At 43.2% G+C, this 19178-nt stretch overlaps 1 protein-coding gene across 2 annotated transcripts in view; it reads right to left on the minus strand.

Annotated features, from left to right (window-relative positions):
* Positions 1-18304, minus strand: part of NUP58 (nucleoporin 58) — a 49560-nt gene extending 31256 nt beyond the window's left edge. The window contains exons 1-5 of one of the 2 annotated variants that reach the window (XM_060637508.3): positions 17989-18304; positions 13147-13289; positions 9360-9509; positions 8537-8674; positions 4845-4955 (exon numbers count right to left, since the gene is read on the minus strand). In XM_060637508.3, the coding sequence (XP_060493491.1) occupies positions 4845-4955; positions 8537-8674; positions 9360-9509; positions 13147-13289; positions 17989-18095 (649 nt within the window). In that variant the 5' untranslated portion in view covers positions 18096-18304. The remainder of the gene's footprint in view (positions 1-4844; positions 4956-8536; positions 8675-9359; positions 9510-13146; positions 13290-17988) is intronic. The other variant, XM_060637507.3, reaches the window with a different exon arrangement.
* Positions 18305-19178: the final 874 nt, after the last annotated feature.

The following is a 19178-nucleotide window of genomic DNA, read 5'->3' on the forward strand; positions in this document are numbered from 1 at the left end:
CACAGAATCTGAAGCAGGCTCCAGGCTCTGAGCTGTCAGCACAGGGCCCGACACAGGGTTTGAACTCACAAACCGCGAGATCATGACCTCAGCCGAAGATGGATGCCCTATCGACTGAGCCACCCAGGCGCCCCAAGACCCGCTTATTTAAAAAAATATATAGGAACACACAAAACTGAATCCCACCAAAGAACCTCAGTGGTTCGTCTTCCAGGCTTTTTCTGTACTTACACATTTTTAAAAGCAGTCAGGATTACTAGAAGTAATATTTCAACACATTTTTTCAGCATGTTATAAGTTTTCCATGTCACTTAACGTGACTTTAAATGACCATAGGATATGATGATGTAGCTGTATCAGAACCTTTATGCCCAACCCTCTTCTTAACATATGACCATTCACTACATAAACAATGCCGCTACAGTCGATATAGTTATCCATAAATACTTGTTCACTACTTTATTTGTATTCTAAAAAAGAAGAATTTATAGGTCAAAGATTATTTCAGGGAAGGCCTCTGACATATTATCAAACTGATCCTTTAACACAGTTGTTCCAATTTATCCTCCCAACTACTAGGAATAAGAGTAGCTTTTCCAAGGTGCCTGGGTGGCTCAGTCAGTTAAGAGTCTGACTCTTGATTTTGGCTCAGGTCACGATCTCACGGATTGTGAAATCGAGCCCCACGTCGGGCTCCGCACTGACAGAGCACAGCCTGCTTGGGATTCTCTCTCTCTCTCCCTCTGCCCCTACCCTGCTCATGCTCTCTCTCTCAAAATAAATAAAAAATAAACATTAAAAAAAAAAAGTACCTTTCCCATCACACTCTCAACAATGAACTTATGTTTTAAAAAAATCACTGCTGGTATTTAAGTGGAAAATGCCACTTCATTATAATGCAAATTCCTATTTCTGACAGTACTAAGTAAAATATTTCAAATGTTAGTTAAACAAGTATATTTCTCCTTTTGTGAACAGTCTGTTCAGGTTATTTGGGTATCTCTGAGGTATTTTTCTTATTGCTTCTAAGAGCTATTTCAACATTAAGTATATAATCCTTTGTCTCATGTATTTCATGTGTCTATTTCTAAAATTAGATCCTACTTTTAAGATACATCTCAGTTTCAGATGTTAAGATGTGAAAATATAAGCATCTAGAAATGAAGCATTTTAGTCCCAATTTGTCATTTACCTTCTTCCTTTGTCCATGGGGTTTCTTTTGTTTACCTCTTTAATCCAACTATAGTTTCTTTTTCCCTATTTTGTATTGCACAGATGCTAAGATTTCTCTCCTTCACAGTAGAACATTTCTGAAACCGGTGCCCACGTTCTCCAGATGGGTGTCTCCAATTTGATGAGACACAGCAATATAAAGTAGGGATTTAATTTTTTTCTAGATAGTTCAACTTCTTTATTGACTCAAGTACTGTTTTGCTCTCTGACATTCCATTCTTATTATATTTACAAAAGTTTACACACGGACAAACCTGTGTATATAAAACTTGGGCCTGCTTTTAGCTCACTCTGGGCGGGCGGACTAGCGCGTGTAGCTTTGCCCCTCTTAATACCCGCGGGCTGCTTTGAGAGCGTCCTACTAGAGCTCCGCGTCTGCTCTTGCCTTCCTGCACACCATCTCCCACGTGGCTCTCCTAACCGTCTTCTTCAAACACGTATCTCAGGTCACATCACCCACATCGCAGCCCTGCGAGGTCTCAGCCGTCCCCAGTGTAATCCAAAGCTCCTCAACGTGGCACCCAAGGCCCTTGGTGACCTCTGCAATCTCCTCGTCCTGTTCTGTAGCTGGTCTTCCAGCAGTTCCTCAGAAAAGGGCTAAGATCATCGTCATCCCCAGGCCCAGCTCCAAACCGCGCCTCCTCACACAACTTTGCTTCCTACCACTCTTGATCTGATTAAATCCAGTAACGCAGGTCCAGGCTAACTGATGTAGCCACTAGAAAGACAGAAAGCCTCAGGTTAAAAAAGAACCCCTTGACACGTAGGAGCAGACGACAGGGAACCAGAGGTGGCACATGAAGTCACGTGCGCTTATTCCACGATTCCTCTGGCTCAACGCTCACCAAGGTTGTGGGCGGAAGACAAGGGAGGGAGGGCCCAGGAAAAAGCGGGCAGATTAACTCCTTACATTTCTCTTCCTCCTTTGCCTCACTCAGCCCTTTCACGTGGAGCCTAAAAGCAATTACAATAAAGAGAGAAGCAGTTTCATGAATGAAAGTAGTTGGAGGGTACCAAGCTGCTCTAGCTGAGTAAAAAAAGAAGCTGCTAAAATATCTAAGGTTTTTTCTAAGTATGGAGTCGCTACACAGAAAACTAAAAACAAGAGCTACACCCCTATGTTTAGAAATTAGTCAACTTTTGGGGCACCCGGGGGGCTCAGTCGGTTGAGTGTCCAACTTTGGCTCAGGTCACGATCTCACGGTTTGTGAGTTCGAGCCCCCCGTCGGGCTCTGTGCTGACAGCTCGGAGCCTGGAGCCTGCTTCGGATTCTGTGTCTCCCTCCCTCTCTCTGCCCCATCCCCACTCATGCTCTGTCTCTGTCTTAAAAACAAATAAAACATTAAAACAAAAAAAAAGAAATTAGTCAATTTTCATTCAAAGAAAAACAATCCTAAATATTCTAAGTTTAAAAGGATTTTGCCAGGGGTGCCTGGGTGGCTCAATTGGTTAAGCATTCAGCTCTTGATTTCGGCTCAGGTCATGATTTCACGGTTCGTGAGATCGAGAGCAAGCCTGCTTGGGATCCTCTCCCTCTGCCCTGCCTCAGCTCGTGCACATGCATGCTCTCTCACTCTCAAAATAAAAATAAACGTAAAAAAAAAAAGGATTCTGCCAACTTTTAGGATAGTACTTCACCCTAGCATAGTATCTCTTCACAATAAAAACCATGTCCCGGGGCGCCTGGGTGGCTCAGTCGGTTAAGCGGCCGACTTCGGCTCAGGTCATGATCTCACGGTCCGTGAGTTCGAGCCCCGCGTCGGGCTCTGTGCTGACCGCTCAGAGCCTGGAGCCTGTTTCGGATTCTGTGTCTCCCTCTCTCTGACCCTCCCCCGTTCGTGCTCTGTCTCTCTCTGTCTCAAAAATAAATAAACGTTAAAAAAAAAAAAAAAATTAAAAAAATAACCATATCCAAAACAAAAAAATTCTCACATATGGACACAGCACATTTTACACCTTCATCTACTGCCTCATTTTTAATTCTTCATGGGGTTTTAATGCAATGTGCATGCATATGCCCTAGTGAACATGTTTTCATCAGAGGCAGAAGAGACATTGCAAAACAAAACAAACAATCACACACATGGAACCAGCAACACTAAAAAACTTTTGAAAATGAATCTGGATTGACAATTTTTAAAAAGAATACCCAGCATGGCAGGAGCATAGCGAGAAGGGCATTTTCTTTTCTTTTTTTTTTTTTTTTTAACGTTTATTTTATTTTTGAGACAGAGAGAGACAGAGCATGAATGGGGGAGGGGCAGAGACAGAAGGAGACACAGAATTGGAAGCAGGCTCCAGGCTCTGAGCCACCAGCCCAGAGCCCGACGCAGGGCTCGAACTCACGGACTGCGAGATCATGACCTGAGCTGAAGTCGGACGCTTAACCGACTGAGCCACCCAGGCGCCCCGAGAAGGGCATTTTCATACTGGCTGGTGGGAAATAAATTGGTAAAACCTTTCTGGAAAGTAATTTCACAATATACACTAAGAGTCTCCAAAATTGTTTCTCTCTCCAAACCAATGATTCAGTTTCTAGGTTATCTGTCCTAAAAAATTAACTGAAAATATGAATGAAAAGTTATACCAAAAGCAAACACCTAGACAGCATTTACTGTTTGCCTGGCTCTGCTGAAGTTTTATGAATAGTAATCCTCAGACCAACACCATGAAGTAGGTACTGTTATGTTGGGCCCACTTTACAGATAAAGAAACTAAAGCCCAGAGGCATAAACAACTTGAGTAAGGTCACAGAGCTTGTAAACAGCAGATCTGAACCCAGGCAATTTCAGCCCAGTGTACATCTTTAAAGTACAATACTATGTTGCCTTTCCCTATAAAGATGCCCGATACAGTGATACTTCCCAGAAGACCTAAAAACAAATATTAATAATAGAATGATGGCTAATGATACATCCATTCATAAAACTGATATTAAGCTACATTAAAATATTTCTAAAGAATTACTGAGTTGGCAAATACTTCTGATAGAACACATGAGAAAGAACAAGTTATAAATAAAGGAATATAGTTGACCTTTGAACAACACAGGGGTTAAGGGGTGCCAACCTCACAGGCAGTTGAAAATCCACATATAACTTTTGACTCCCCAAAACTTAACTACTAATAATCTACTTCTGACCCAAAGCTTTACCAATAACATAAACAATCAATGAACACACACTACGTATGTTACGTATATTATACACTGTATTCTTACAATCAGATAAGCTGGTGAAAAGAAAACACTATTAAGAAAACTATAAGGAAGAGAAAACACACTTCCGGTGCTGTTACTTATTGGAAAAACCCAGACGTGGACTTGCACAGTTCAAAGCGTGTTGTTCAAGTGTCAACTATAGTATGTGCTCATGATCCCAACTTAAGAATATATATTAATACACACGTGAAGATAGCTACGTAAGGCATATGCACATACAAATCTCAGTTTTCTACAAAAAGAAAATCTTAAACACACACCACATGCGTCATTTGGGAAATACAATCAAATTTAAAAGTCAAAACTTTACTACTTAATATGTAACTAACATCTTCCAGACACAGGAGTTTAAGTTACTGTAAGAACATAAAATTATAGTAACATTACTTACTCTTTTTATCTGATGAGCTACTAAAATCTATACCACCAAGGCCTTCACTGCCAGCAGTTGAAGTAGCTGCCGTGGTTCCCAAAGTCAAGCCTAAAGCATTCTGCCCAAGTCCTACAAATAAACCAAATATTATTTATAAGCCCAGAGGGATAAACATCCACTGCCTCATTTTTCACTGAAAGTCTTCATAATTTCACCTTAATGACCAAAGCATTCAAATTGCTTTTAAGTTGGATCCTGGATTTTCTTCATACTTGATTTAAGCAAATAACAAGAACAAGTCTAGAGTATGCTTTGGACAAAGACTGACAGTCTTGCTGGGATCCGATGGTATAAGGAGTTTGATGATGTAATTATGATTTCTTTACTTTTTAGGCAATCTTTTTAGGTGTAGCTGACACACAATGTCACATTAGTGTCAGGTGTACAATGGTGACCTGACAAGTCGACACATCACGCTATGTTCACAAGTGTAGCTACCCCATGTGTCACCACACAACCTTATTACAGTACCACTGACCATATTCCCTGGGCTGTACCGCTCATCCCCGAGATTTGTTCAGTCCGCAACTGGAAGCCTGCACCATCTACTCACCTTCGCCCATTTTGCCCATCCTCCTACCCCACCCACTCTGACAACCATCACTTTGTTCTCTGTATTTACGGATCTGTATCAATTTTTCTTTACCAGAAGGATCAGAGAGTGTAGGTTAGTTAATTCAATACATGTGAACAATCCATTTTATCTGTTGCTTTTTAAACCCTCTCTACAAAAGCAGTTTTAGCTTGTACACTTTCAGGTGAACGCTTCACGTCTTCCAACCAGGCTTTGGAATCGTATACTTTTAAAATTACCTAGTACTGGATGTGTGAATTAACTTGATAGAATCCCTTTACAATGTATATGTATGTATCAAATCATCATGCTCTACACTTTAAACATCTTACAATTTTATTTCTCAATTATACCTCAGTGAAGGTGGGGATGGACAGATAAATAAAACAGTAATGATTTGTAAGGTTTCAGTATTAACATAAAGCAAATAGTTTTACTATTAATGAAATTTAAAGAGCTGACAGTTGGAAGCCTTACAGTTCAAACATCATCAAAACTGCATACTCCCAAGTTCTTTTCATAAACCTTAAAAAAGAAAGAAAAGAAAATTCATGTATTTAAATCCCACCTGACTGACAAAAGGAATTGAAGGGGCTAGACTGTTAATCTTAAATTATTAATGTATGCTTGTGAACCAAGTAGCAAAATTTTAGAGACCTTGCATTGGTAAATCACAGACGTCCATGCGTTCCCAAGCTGACAATACGGACAGTATGCTATTTAGAGAAACAGTAGGATGTACTGGGTCTGAGCACAGGATGACTGAAAGCTGGATTCAAACACTGGCAATGTGTGAAAAAAACAATGCTAAACATACGTTAATTTTTTAAAGTCAGTGGCATCTTTAGGTTAGCATAACCATAAATTAAGCACTGATGTGTGTCTAGAGCCTAAGAAAAATTAGAACAGACCTAAAAACTCATCAGCAGACACAAAAACAAAACTCAACCTCCCCTATTATTTTTGTGTTTTGCTCTCACAGGAACGTTTAGAAAAGATGTTTAAATATTTATCCTGCAAGGAAATGTACGTTATAGTCATCCACTGATTTGTTTCTTTGAAGACATTTTGAGTACCTAAAAGGTTAGACAATAGTGACAAAGTGTTTGAAAGATCAAAGCAAACTTGAACACCACAAATTTCTACAGCTTATCCTGACGAACTCAAACTCCTTTTTCCCTTTTCCACTGACCCAGAGTTTCTTCATTGAATTTAGTATCTGAATAGAGGACACAAAAGAACCATAACTAATAGAAAACATCAGGTCATAATCCATCTCTCCCACATACCAATTATTAGACACATATTAGGTGTTCAGCAAAACTTCTGAAAATCAAATAGCCATTATAAATGAACGTATGTATTGGAAATTCTGTGATTTCAACACGTTATCAACTTTTCTTTTTTTTTTTATTAAAAAAATTTTTTTTTTTCTTTTAGTGTTTATTTACTTTTGAGACAGGGAGAGACAGAGCACAAGCAGGGGAGGGGCAGAGACAGAGTGGGAGACACGGAATCCAAGGCAGGCTCCAGGCTCTGAGCTGTCAGCACAGAGCCCGACGCGGGGTTCGAACCCACGAACCTGTGAGATCAAGACCTGAGCTGAAGTCGGATGCTTAACCGACTGAGCCACCCAGGCGCCCCAACACGTTATCAACTTTTCCTAACTCATAAATTAGGTTAGGAAACAGAAACTCCTTTTTTTTGAGAGAGAGAGAGAGAGAGAGAGAGAGAGAGAGAGAGAGAGAATACAAGCAGGGGAGGGGCAGAGAGAGTGAGAGAGGGAGAAAGAATCCCAAAGACGCTCCATGCTTGGCACAGAGCCGGAGACGGGGCTCGATCCCACAGCCGTGAGATCAAGACCTAAACCAATATCAAGTCAGATGCTTAACCCACCAAGCCACCCAGGCGCCCCAAACAGAAATTCTTGATTCTATATTGCTATGTGAGATAATTATACAATGTCTTCAAATCAGAGGAAAGCTTTTCTCACTTCCACATAGCCCCAATGGCTGTCCTGTATTATATTACTGTGTTACATTATATACATTATCATGTTTCCTCTATTATACATTCCTAATATTCAAAACATGGTAAGGTAGAATCCTTAACATGAGGCCCATTTCAAAATAAGCATGAAATGAAAACTCAATCTAAGATAGAAAACATTAAGTATTCTCTGCCAAGTGAATTGATACTTTAGCATTTTGTCTGACTATAATAAATTTAATACTTGTGTTTTAAAACTTTGCTTTCAAAACATGCTAATACCCTTTCCTGATGTCTTTAATGGAAAGCCATTCTTACAACCAGAGCTTAAAAGGTCAAGTTGTCTTACAATGAATTTAGATACTAAATGATTCAAGTTAAGCAACTGTCTTTTATTAAAAAGACAAGTTTCCCTAGAATAGTTTACTCCTGAGGTGCCTGGGTGGCTCAGGCAGTTAAGCAACCAGCTTCAGCTCAGGTCATGATCTCACAGTTCGTGAGTTTGAGCCCCACGTCAGAGCTGGTGACAGCTCAGAGCCTGGAGCCTGCTTCGGATTCTGTGTCTCCCTCTCTCTCTGCTGCTCCCCCACTCACACTCTGTCTTGCTTTCCTTCAAAAATAAATAAACATTAAAAAAAAAAAATTTTAGAATAGTTTACTCCTCCTTAAACAGGCCCCTCTTTGCTTCCTTATCTAGTCAGTCAATACTGAGGGGCCCCTGGGTGGCTCAAACGGTTAAGTGCCCAACTCTTGATATCAGCTTAGGTCATTCTTGCAGTCATGAGATTAAGCTCCACGTCAGGCTCTGCACTGAGCACGGAGTGAGATTCTCTCTCCCTCTCTGCCCCTCCCCTGCTCATGTGCTCTAAATAAATAAATAAAAATATTGAGCAGAAAAATCTATTTCTACATAGCTAAGATGTCTAATTATGTATGAAAAACATTATTTTTTAATTCAGTGTTCATACTGAACAAAAAACCTATAGGTTAAAGAGATAAAATGATCTGTTCAAAAGGCTGAAATAGAGATAAAGTAAATTTCAAAATAAATAGTTACTATTTCTGGAATGTAAACGCCATCAATTACCTGATGTTGCTGTGTTCGAACTCTGGAAAAGCGAACCTCCCAAACCAGCTAAGGCTCCCCCTAGAGAGAGGCTTGTTGATGCAGTAGTAGTCGTGGCTGTTGTTCCACCCAAGTTATTTAGGGTAAATCCTGTAGATGCTGTAAAAAATGAAATTGTAAGGCTTCATAAGGAAACATCATTTCTAAGAACACCAGAGAAAATAAAAACACTTCCCAAGAAATGCAAAAAGCAAAAAAACAAAAACACAACAAACAACCCTTCGTGTCCCTGATAAAATTCACTTAGGAAAAACTACTCATTAAAGATGAAATTATATATATACCTAAGAACAAAGAGAAATCGTACCTTCAGAGCAAAACCCAGTGACAGAAAGAAGAGTTCTGGGTAATACTACAATGGTATCAGGTAACTGATTCCGGACAGTAATAAGGAGTTTTTCCACCCAGGACACCAACTTCGCCTTTGAAATGGAATGAATCCTAAGCCAGGCAGTATTTATGCAAACTCTTTACCCTTCCCTGTCACCAAAATGCTCCTTGAAAACAAAGTGGATATTAATAATTTTACATTTTGCCTCTCACTCTGTCCCTGCTTTGCTCTGTAAATAGAGACTGACCTCCAAGATGGTCCCTCCTGCTTTAAGGACCAGTGATGACCTTCTTCACAAATCAGTAGTTTACTAGGTCAAAACCGCCTCAGGGGTGAAATAAAAACTTTCCGCAACCAAAGTTATCTCTGATAATAAAGGTGGATACCTATGTTCACCAACGACAAAACTATTCAATTCAACCGTAAAAGGCGGCTTCTCCCATGGTGCCTCACCTGCAGGAGTTGACGTCAGAGCAGACGACAGAGTAAGACCAGGAGCTGAGGTAGAAGCAATAGGCAGAGCAAATGGTGTGGCAGATGCAGCAGGTTTAGTGAATCCTAAACTGAAACCCGTCGCAGATGCGGATGTTGTGGCTGGCGTTCCTGTGCAAACAGACAAACAGCTCCTATCTTACCGTAAGTGGGCATCATACCAGTTTCAATCAGGATCCCTAAAAGAGTCCATCTGCTCTTGCAGACACAACAAGGATACACGTACTTGTATGTGCACGAAAAAGTAACAGAAAAGGTGGGGCCAAACCAGGGTGCACACTTAAAAAGGACGGCCCTGTGATTTAAGAACAGCAAAAAAAGTCCAGTCACTGTGGTAATGTTGAAATCCATTTTCAGCTCTACCCCTGAAGGTACCTAAAGTAGCATTTACCCTTCCTTTATACTCAGCAGAAAAGTCTCCCTCCCCTCCAAGGCTCTTTAAACCAGCATTCTCTACCGCCTAGTGTTCTGGGTTTCTGTCAGCTCCCGCTACTCCTTTCAGTCTCCTTCCGTCCATCTCCTTCCTCTGTTCACTTCTTAAATGAGGCTGCCTATGGTACCAGGCCTGCTTCCTTACTTCCCAACCGCAGAACTTCAACCACAGGAACATGGTCTTAATTTACACCCCCTGGAGTCTCCCTGGCTAGCTCTGCCTGGATGTCCCTCGGCACCTCTGCATCCCCCTAGACAGAAGCACTCCTAAATCCCCTGCCGTGGTCCTCTCAGCTGCTCGTGCCAGAAACCACGACCCTCCCTGATGCCCCTCCTCTCTCCTACATCCTACTAGCCACAAACCCTGTCAATGCTCCTGCAGAAATATCCCTGGATTACAAGCATCTTCAAAAACCTTAGCTCAGGCCATCTCCCTCTCCAGAACTATTATCACAACCTCTTGATTTGTTTCTGTGCTGTCAGTCCTTCTAACCTCTAATCTATTCTTTGAATCAGTTAGTTACTTCAAAAACAAGCGAGAATACCAACAAAAAATAATGCCCTGCTGATTCTCCCGGACTGAAGGCTCCCATTAGCTCTCTACTATCTCTACGCTACAGCCTAAAGGGCTGGCACACAACCACCTTTCCTATCTTGTCCCAACTTGCTCCTCAAATCCCCTCTCCGTACCATTCCCACCTCTGAATCCAAAACTCTAAGAACCGAGTATTTTTCATACTTCCCCGGTCCTTTTGTAACTGGGCCTTTGCACTTTCCATTCCTGCATCAGGAATAATGTCTCCTGCCCCCCAAATAAACTTCTACCCTTTTCTTTCTCTTCCTTCCTTGCTGCCTTTCCTACATCTGTTACGGCCTTTATCAGATCACACAAGAACATATTACTACACCTGCCTGTCGCCTTCACCTCGGAACACACCGAATGCCCTGCTCACACACTCTGTAGTTCTTGACATCGTCCGCCCCACCCTCACCACCAGTACCATCGCCACACCAACAGCTAATACTAAATGCTCAAACCGTCATGCACGCCTAAGGCCACGCGGTTAGGAAGCAGCAGCTGCTCAAAACTACTAAATGAAGACATGTATAACAACTTGCATTTTGGCTTCTCCTGAGAGCACGAAGAAGCCAGAAACTAAGCTTCTGGATTGTCCTTACCACAACCAGAAGTTCCTGCCAGAGTACAGTGCTTTGAAATCCTGCACGGGTCCGACAATCTCAGAAAATGAAAGAATGCAACTGCTTGTCCTTGAAGCCAATCCTGTCCAAACCGCTGGGAGTAAACACATGTGCGATGCTTTCTCCTGATCCCAGGTGAGTAGCATCCAAATGAAAAAAGTCCACCAATCTTGAATTTATTTCAACTTTTGGTTTAACTTTAATTAATAAATTTAATTTTAATTGAGGCTCCTCGCTGTCCTTTCATTCATTCCCTTCCTTTGACATTATTAATCGCCATTCTAGTTACTCACGTTCCATTTGGCGTCTCACTACAGAGAACGAGGGTATTTTTGAGCCAGAAGGAAGTCAAAAACTTTCTAGTCTAATACTTTCACTTTATAGAGAACTAAAAGCTGCCAGATATTACATGACTACCTAAGACCTCACAACGACTTGGAGGTATAAGCAGGGTTTAATTCCAAGACTTCTGAGCTATGTAGTGTGGTGCTTTCTTCACTACAAGGACTCAAATAACTGCAAACTGTAATGTGTAATTTCCACAGAAAAACCACTTCTGTATTTAAGGCTTTTTTTCTGAATTAAAAAGTCACGGACTTTTTAAAACACGCCAGTACTGAAAGGTTCTGTGATGAGTGTCTGTGATCTCTGTTAGGTTCCTTACATGCTTCCTTCTATACCCCAGCTCTGTGAGATATTACGAGCAGAGTAGAAAACCACAGATCTGGGAATCTTTCCTCAAAAATTCTTACACAGAATTAATCCTGTAGTTATAGTTGTTGCTATTCCTGGGGACAAAAAGAGAAATAAAATTTAATTCATCAGCGGAAGATGGCATTTTGGGGGTTTATCACAAGGGCAGACTTGGAATCATCTTCAGGGTGTGATAACACTACTCAGACGACCAGTATCTCCCACCATGACCACTAACACAAATGTTCTTCCTATAGCACTGGTTTTCATATTGCAAGCTGTATATAATTTTGATTAATTAGGAAATAAAATTTATAAAATGCAAACAACTACTGCTTCTAACAAAATCAGGCAAGGAGAAAAAAAAGCTACTCTGAGCAAAACACTGGCACGCAGAGCTATTTCAAGAAGCTCCCTGGTTGGTGTCACATCTACTCCTGCAGTTCTTACATTTTCTATGTGTGGCTGTGAAATGTTGCAATCAAAGCTGGAAGGTCAATGCAAAAGGTGGTAACAGAGACCAAGAGGCCCTGAGGGTAGAGAATAAAAAGTCAACAAGGAAGTAAACCGTTTAAATGGCAGTACCAGTGAATCATATTTTTAACTTAATAATAAAATACCCGTAAGTATTAAAAAACAAACAACTTTTTATTATCAAAATGTCTACCTTTTCCCAGTGAGACAGTTGTTTTAATAATACAAAATCTTAAAACATCTCTTAGGAAGGCAAATTATAATTTTACAGTAAAACAGATGCTAACTGTCCCACATATGCTCAATTAAGTCCAAATTGGTAAACTCATCTTGACTAAGGTAAAACGCTGCATTATATAATTTAATATACAAACTGTTACTTTATTCATCGTATTTAAGGAGGTACGCCATCTTTGTGTCAAGTTACAAAAACATTTTTTTTCTTATGAGAGATCTTATTTAATTCTTCAAATGTGTGTGTTTTCCTTCTTTACACAAAAATAGATTATAACTGGGGCGCCTGGGTGGCTCAGTCAGTTAAGCATCCAACTTCGGCTCAGGGCATGATCTCGCAGTTCACGAGTTCGAGCCCCACATCGGGCTCTGGGCTGACAGCTCGGAGCCCGAAGACGACTTCACATTCTGTGTCTCCCTCTCTCTGCCCCTCCCGCACTCATGCTCTGTCTGTCTGTCTCTCTGTCTCTCAGAAAGAAACATTAAAAAAAAATTCTTTTAAATAGATTATAACCAACACGGGCCTATCACTGGTCCTTAATTCCACATGCCAATGTATTTTTTCATCTTAGTATTTACCATTTTCTCGGTCTGTCACCAATGACAATCCTTGTAAAGAGAAGGGATAGAGAACAGAACTAAAGAGAAGGGACAGAGAACAGAACTTGAAGAATAGCCCACACCTACTCCCTGCAAATGTGACAAGCCTCCTTACCTGTATTTGTTCCTCCCAGAGTGAACCCAGTGGTAGATTTCGGTCCAAAGAGGCCAGTTCCAAAACCACCTGAGGAAGCGGATGTAGTTGCAGGAGTTGCAGTGCTTCCAAGAGTTCCAAAATTGAGCCCCACCGAAGGGTTGCTTGTTACAAAAAAAACCAAAAGAGAGTCTATTAGAGCCAGGATTTCTTTAAGAAAAATAAAAGTTCAAGGTTAATTACCTTCTTTCATTTAACATATTCAATATGCCTCCAGAGAATACAAAAGGAACTAACATTTTTAACCAACCAAACTCAAATATTTTCCTGTTCCCTTTAAAAATAAGTCACATATAAAAGTAGCCTTAAAAAACACAATGGGGGGGGGGGCTGGGTGGCTCAGTCAGTTAAGCATCCAACTTTGGCTCAGATCATGATCTCGCGGTCTAGGAGTTTGAGCCCGCGTCAGGCTCTGTGCTGTCAGCTCAGAGTCTGGAGCCTGCTTGGAGTTCTGTCTCCCTCTCTCTGCCCCGCCCTTGCTCATGCTCTCTGTCTCTCCCTCTCAAAAAAAAAAAAAAAGCTAGCATACTTTTAAATGGCTAGGGAAATGCTATGAATGTGGATCATTTTCTTCTGGAATGACTCATGTACAGTCCACATTTCCAAAAGCATTTGTTCTTCCCCAACTAATAATAACATAAAGAAAAATAACATACCCAGAAATAGAAAAGTTATTCTAAGCGGTCTTCACTACCTCTCTATTGCTATATTACCACATTCATGGAGTTGGGGTGGGGGTGGGGGGGGCAGAGGACACAGGTATCTTGCCACCAAAACAGCAGTAAGAACTGGGGGCGGGGGTGAGAAGATGAGAAGGACTCAAGGTAACCTGGCAAGAGTAAAATGCAAAGCAAAATTACCCTCGATCCAGAGTTTTTGAAAGCTTAAAAAGAACAGCTGATAATAACAAGTGATATGAACAGAGTGCACAACTTTCAACTGTTCTTATCAAAACTCGGGGGCTCAAATTTGCTATCTATGGGTGGGAGAGCAAATTATGAAAATAAACAAGAAATCCTGACAATTTGCCACTTCAAAAATTGTGTAGGAGAGAATATATCAACATGTAACATAATGGGAGATCCCATTCATCCTGTATACGTACCTTTATTACTTCTCCCTCACCTTCCATACAGACATAATCACCATAAGAGAAGCCAAGGTCAGTTTTAAAAAGTTTAAAAGTCTGGGATGTTTCAATTTAAGAAGGCAGTAGTGTTATGGCTGGGTTCCAGTACCAGCACCCCAGTGTCCTGGTACCTGTGTGACATTACTTAGTGTTTATGATTCTCTATTTCCTCATCTGCAAAATGGGAGTAACAGTGCCTACTTAACAGATTTTTTGAAAGATTAAGAGATTAAATGTTACTACTGCCATCATAAGGAACACTTATAAATTCAATTAAACACATTATGTACAAGGTATTATGCCAGCTAATCACTGTAAGGGGAATAGAGACGAGCTTACTAAGAAGGTAGAACTTGAAATCAGTCATCGACACTGAGTAGGGAAGAAAAAAAAAAAGACTACACCCTCTGTCTTAGTTTATCACTGATTTTAAAATGATTTCTGTGAGCACAGGTGTATGTGTGTCCCAGGTGTGCAGTACAGAGGGCTGGCAGAACAGGGTTGCAAAGTTTCACCAACAAAGCACAAATCCTAAACACTTAATCAACTGCATTAAAATGGTATTCTAGGGGGCACCTGGGTGGCTCAGTCGGTTAAGTGTCCGACTCTTAATTTCGGCTCAGGTTGTGATGTTGTGATTTGGGAGTTCGAGCCAGGTATCAGGCTTCCTGATAGCACGGAGCCTGCTTGGGATTCTCCCTCCCTGCCCCTCCTCACCCCAGTGCATGCACCTGCTCTCTTTCAAAAATAAACATTAAAAAAAAAAAAAGATATTTAAATAAACACTATTGGCAAATTTTGCAAACATCAAATTAAAAAAATGGTTATTATGCTCCCCTGTCTCCCAAATAAATCAGTGATCCCATTTGGTTTTACTGCCATTCCATAAAGACACAAAGGAAGTACAGCCAAGGTAGGTCTAAAAACACAATTAAAATATTTAAAATGTCTTGATAACTGAAGACACAATGAAGTGTTTCATACCTAAATTTGAAAACATTACCAAAGAAATATATCAAAGTGGTATCTTCTTACTCAGAAAAGCAAGAGAAATTTCTCTGTGGCAGAGAAATTTACTTAATGAAAACCAAAAGCCACCCCAGACATGACCAATTTTTGCCTCAACCTGGTATTATCTGCTAGTCTCTTTAAGACGTGCTACAGAAAAGCCAAGTTGACTCCAGCAGATCAGGAATATTCTTTTAACTTCTCCAGCATGCCCTAATGTGGACTCAGGAGGTAACACTTACTGAGCACCTACCAAGCGCCAGGTGTGATGCTAAATACTTTCCATGCTTTATCCGATTCAACACCTCCGTGAGGTAAATAGATGATACCCCTTTTCCAGACGTGGGAACTGTTGGACAGTAACGTTGCTGAAACGATTTACCTAAAGAGACCAAATCGCTAGATGGCTCTCGGGGTAGTTAGGCCTTCAAACCAGTACTCCACGAGACAGACGTCAGATGCTCTCTCCTTTCATTCATTTATCCAAGCCCTTCTGAAGATTGTGTACATGTTTCCAGCTCCTGACTCAGAATTCCTTTACTCGGTCATTCAACAAGGATCTATGAAAGCCCTTGTCATGTGCCAGGAACTGTCACAGGGACTGAGGACAGTGGTAAGACTCAGATCCTGACTTCAGGAAGTTTCCAGTCAGTGGAGAGAATGAATCAATCACTCATGCACTCAAAAAATACGCACTGAGCTTCACTGTGTCTACCCAAAAGAACGACATGAAACGGTCTTTGCCCTCATGGAGCTTCCGTTCCGTTGCTGGGATCAGAATATAAACAAGTCAACAAAAAATACAATGAATTGGGGCGCCTGGGTGGCTCAGTCGGTTGAGCGGCCGACTTCGGCTCAGGTCATGATCTCGCGGTCCGTGAGTTCGAGCCCCACGTCGGGCTCTGTGCTGACGGCTCAGAGCCCGGAGCCTGTGTCAGGTTCTGTGTCTCCCTCTCTCTGACCCTCCCCCGTTCATGCTCTGTCTCTCTCTGTCTCAAAAATAAATAAACGTTAAAAAAAAAATTTAATAAAAAAAATATACATAATGAATTGACTACAACCGTGGTAAGTGCTATGTGACAGGGTGCTATGAGGGTGGAAACCTCGTCTACACTGGCAGAGCTGCAAAGACCTCTCTGGATAGGTAAGCACTGGAGTCCCAACAGTAGACACTAGCCTGGCACTCAAGGAGGTGGCAGGGGGATTCCAATCAGCGGGAACTGACCCAAGGGGAAGGGGTTGGGCCAAGCCCACCTGAGGAACTAAGAAAATGCCCAAGTTGCTACAGCAGTGTTTTTCAACCTAAGATTAGGACCCATCAGAAGTAGAACATCAATTTAGCAGATCACAACCAGCATTTGAAAAAAAACAAAATAGAGCGGCACCTGGGTGGCTCAGTGGGTTAAGCCTCCGACTTCGGCTCAGGTCATGATCTCACGGTCTGTGGGTTCAGGCCCCCCGTTGGGCTCTGTGCTCACAGCCCAGAGAGAGCCTGGAGCCTGCTTGGGATTCTGTGCCTCCCTCTCTCTCTGCCCCTCCCCAGCTCGTGCTCGGTCTCTCTCTGTCTCCCAAAATAAATAGATAGATATTTTAGAAAAATTTTAAATTAGCAGGCCTTGCTGATTATATGTGCAGAGTGAAAGAAAAGGAGGTATTAAAGGAGAGAGACTCACAGATTTTATATTTGACTATGTAGTCTGCCCAACCCCCCCCCCCTTTTTTTTAACCCAAGGAAGATTCTTTTTTTGCCCTTTTAATCTACAACCACATTCCTCAAACTTCACAAGATGCCGTGTAACGCGTTCTACGCGCTCTTCCGGATTTAAGGAACTCCTCCACTTTTACCTTAAAAAGACTGAATTCTAAAGACTCCATGTCTCATCACGACAATGATCTTTAACGATTTTAATGGTCTCTGGACCTCTGCTAGCTTTACTTCGCCATCTGAGCTGGTGGTTTAGCAGGCTGCACAAAAACGAGAAATATGCTACATTTTTCAGTGTAAGTCATTACAACACAACACTCGCTCATGTACACTCATCTGCACATCGTGTTCAAAATCATCACCAATAAATGCTGTAACAAGTGTTTAAAACAAGAAACAACAAAGGAGAGGGTCCCATGAGGTCCAAAGACCTGAGCTCGTTTAAAATCCCACAACATCGTTAAGCCCTGGAGAGTCCCACACCGTGTCTCCTGCGATGAAATCTGAATTCTCGGGGAGGAACTCTGACTTGTGCTCCTTAAAATCTTCTATTACACTGTCTTTTTCTAAAACCCCAGAGTAAGCCCCAGTGCCGTTCATTCGTTCACCATTCGTTCCGTGCCTCGGGCTGCCGCGCCGCTGGGGCTCGGCGGGACATGCCAGGCCCTTCCACGCAGCCAGACCCCCTCCGTGGGAACAATGTGTGAGTATGAACCATCGTAAATTCTGGGGGACCTCACAGCCCCGAGACCATCCGCCCTCCTGCCGACCAGGCCGCCGGGGTGGGCGGCAGGGCGCTGAAATAAGGCAGGGCTTCGAAGCTGGCCCTGGGCAAGTATTTTGCCACCAGGCCCACCGGGAAGGAAACCCGGGGGGCGGGGGGAAGAGGGAGGGACGGGCCCATCCACCGGAGCCTCGAGGGGGAGGACCCGGGCCGGGGAAAGCGAGGAGGTGCGGTTACCTAGACGCCCCAGTCCCGAAGGAGAAACCGCCGCCTGCGCCGGTCCCGCCGGCGGCGACGGTGGTGGAGCCCAGCGTGCTGGTCCCGAAGGAAAACCCCGTGGACATGGCTGCCGGGGCTCGGAGGCGTCAGCAAGCTGCAAGGGGCCGGGGACGCTCCTCTCTCCTCACAGTCAAGGCCGGCCGCGCAGCATCGCTCTCACCCAGCCGCGACCTGGCGGGAACTTCAAGTCCCGGCGGCTGAGAAGGCCGAGGTGGGTGGGGCCACCACGCGAGAGCACGTTCCGGCGCCCGCCGCGCGCACGTAGCCCACCGGGAGCGAGGCCGCCGCGCAAGGCGTCCTGGGACGGGGGGGGGGGGGGGGGGTCGGCGCCGCCGCGCAAGGCACCCTGGGGCTGGGGGGTGGGTCGGCGCGCCGCGCAAGGCACCCTGGGAGGGGGCGGGGGGGGCGTGCCGCCAGCTCTCTTACGGAGGTGGCGTCCGGCGTTAAAGGCAAGGCGGACCGTTTCTTTTTAGCTCTGTATTGGGATACGTGTTGACGTAATCTGTACTTTATGGTTGTTGAGTCGCAATTATTGCTTATGTCCTTCCCTACTGGTAAAAGGGATGCGCGGAGTCCCAGAGTGAGGAAGACCCTATGGAGCATTCCAGGCGCCTTTATAGTAAAGGAGGCGACCTCAGTTTTTGGTTGGCTACCGCCCCTTCCCGGGGAAGTACCGGGAGCGTGTCTGCTGCCTGACGTTTCGGTAATCGATCGATAATAATTCATCCGCTCCGCGGCGTTTCAGAGAGTCCGCTGCGGGGGGGGGGCGGGGGGGGGCGCTGTGGCTGACCCTGTTGGTGCTGCGCAAACTCCCTGGCGATCAAAGGCTGTGGTCAAGTCCAAGTGTTGCGGCGTGTCCTGCTGGGTAGGAGTTTGTGCAGAGAGCTAGTGCAGAGGAGCAGATGGTATGGATCCTTTCGATCCTGTGTGTGGTGCCTAACGGGCTCTCTACTCAGTTTCTGCTGCTGCTACCAACAAGACAACTGTTCTAGAATTCCTTGTGCCCGTTCGAACGCATAGTACCTTCAAGTAGTGGTATGGGGGATCCCCGACAAAATGCTTACCTCTTCGTTCTGCATGAGGCTCGTCAAATGTCAAACTCTCCTACAAAGATTGTTTCTAAGTAACATTTTATTGAAAGGATGGTC

This window comes from Panthera onca, chromosome A1, assembly GCF_046562875.1.
Source record: "Panthera onca isolate mPanOnc1 chromosome A1, mPanOnc1 haplotype 2, whole genome shotgun sequence".
Lineage (NCBI taxonomy): Eukaryota > Metazoa > Chordata > Mammalia > Carnivora > Felidae > Panthera > Panthera onca.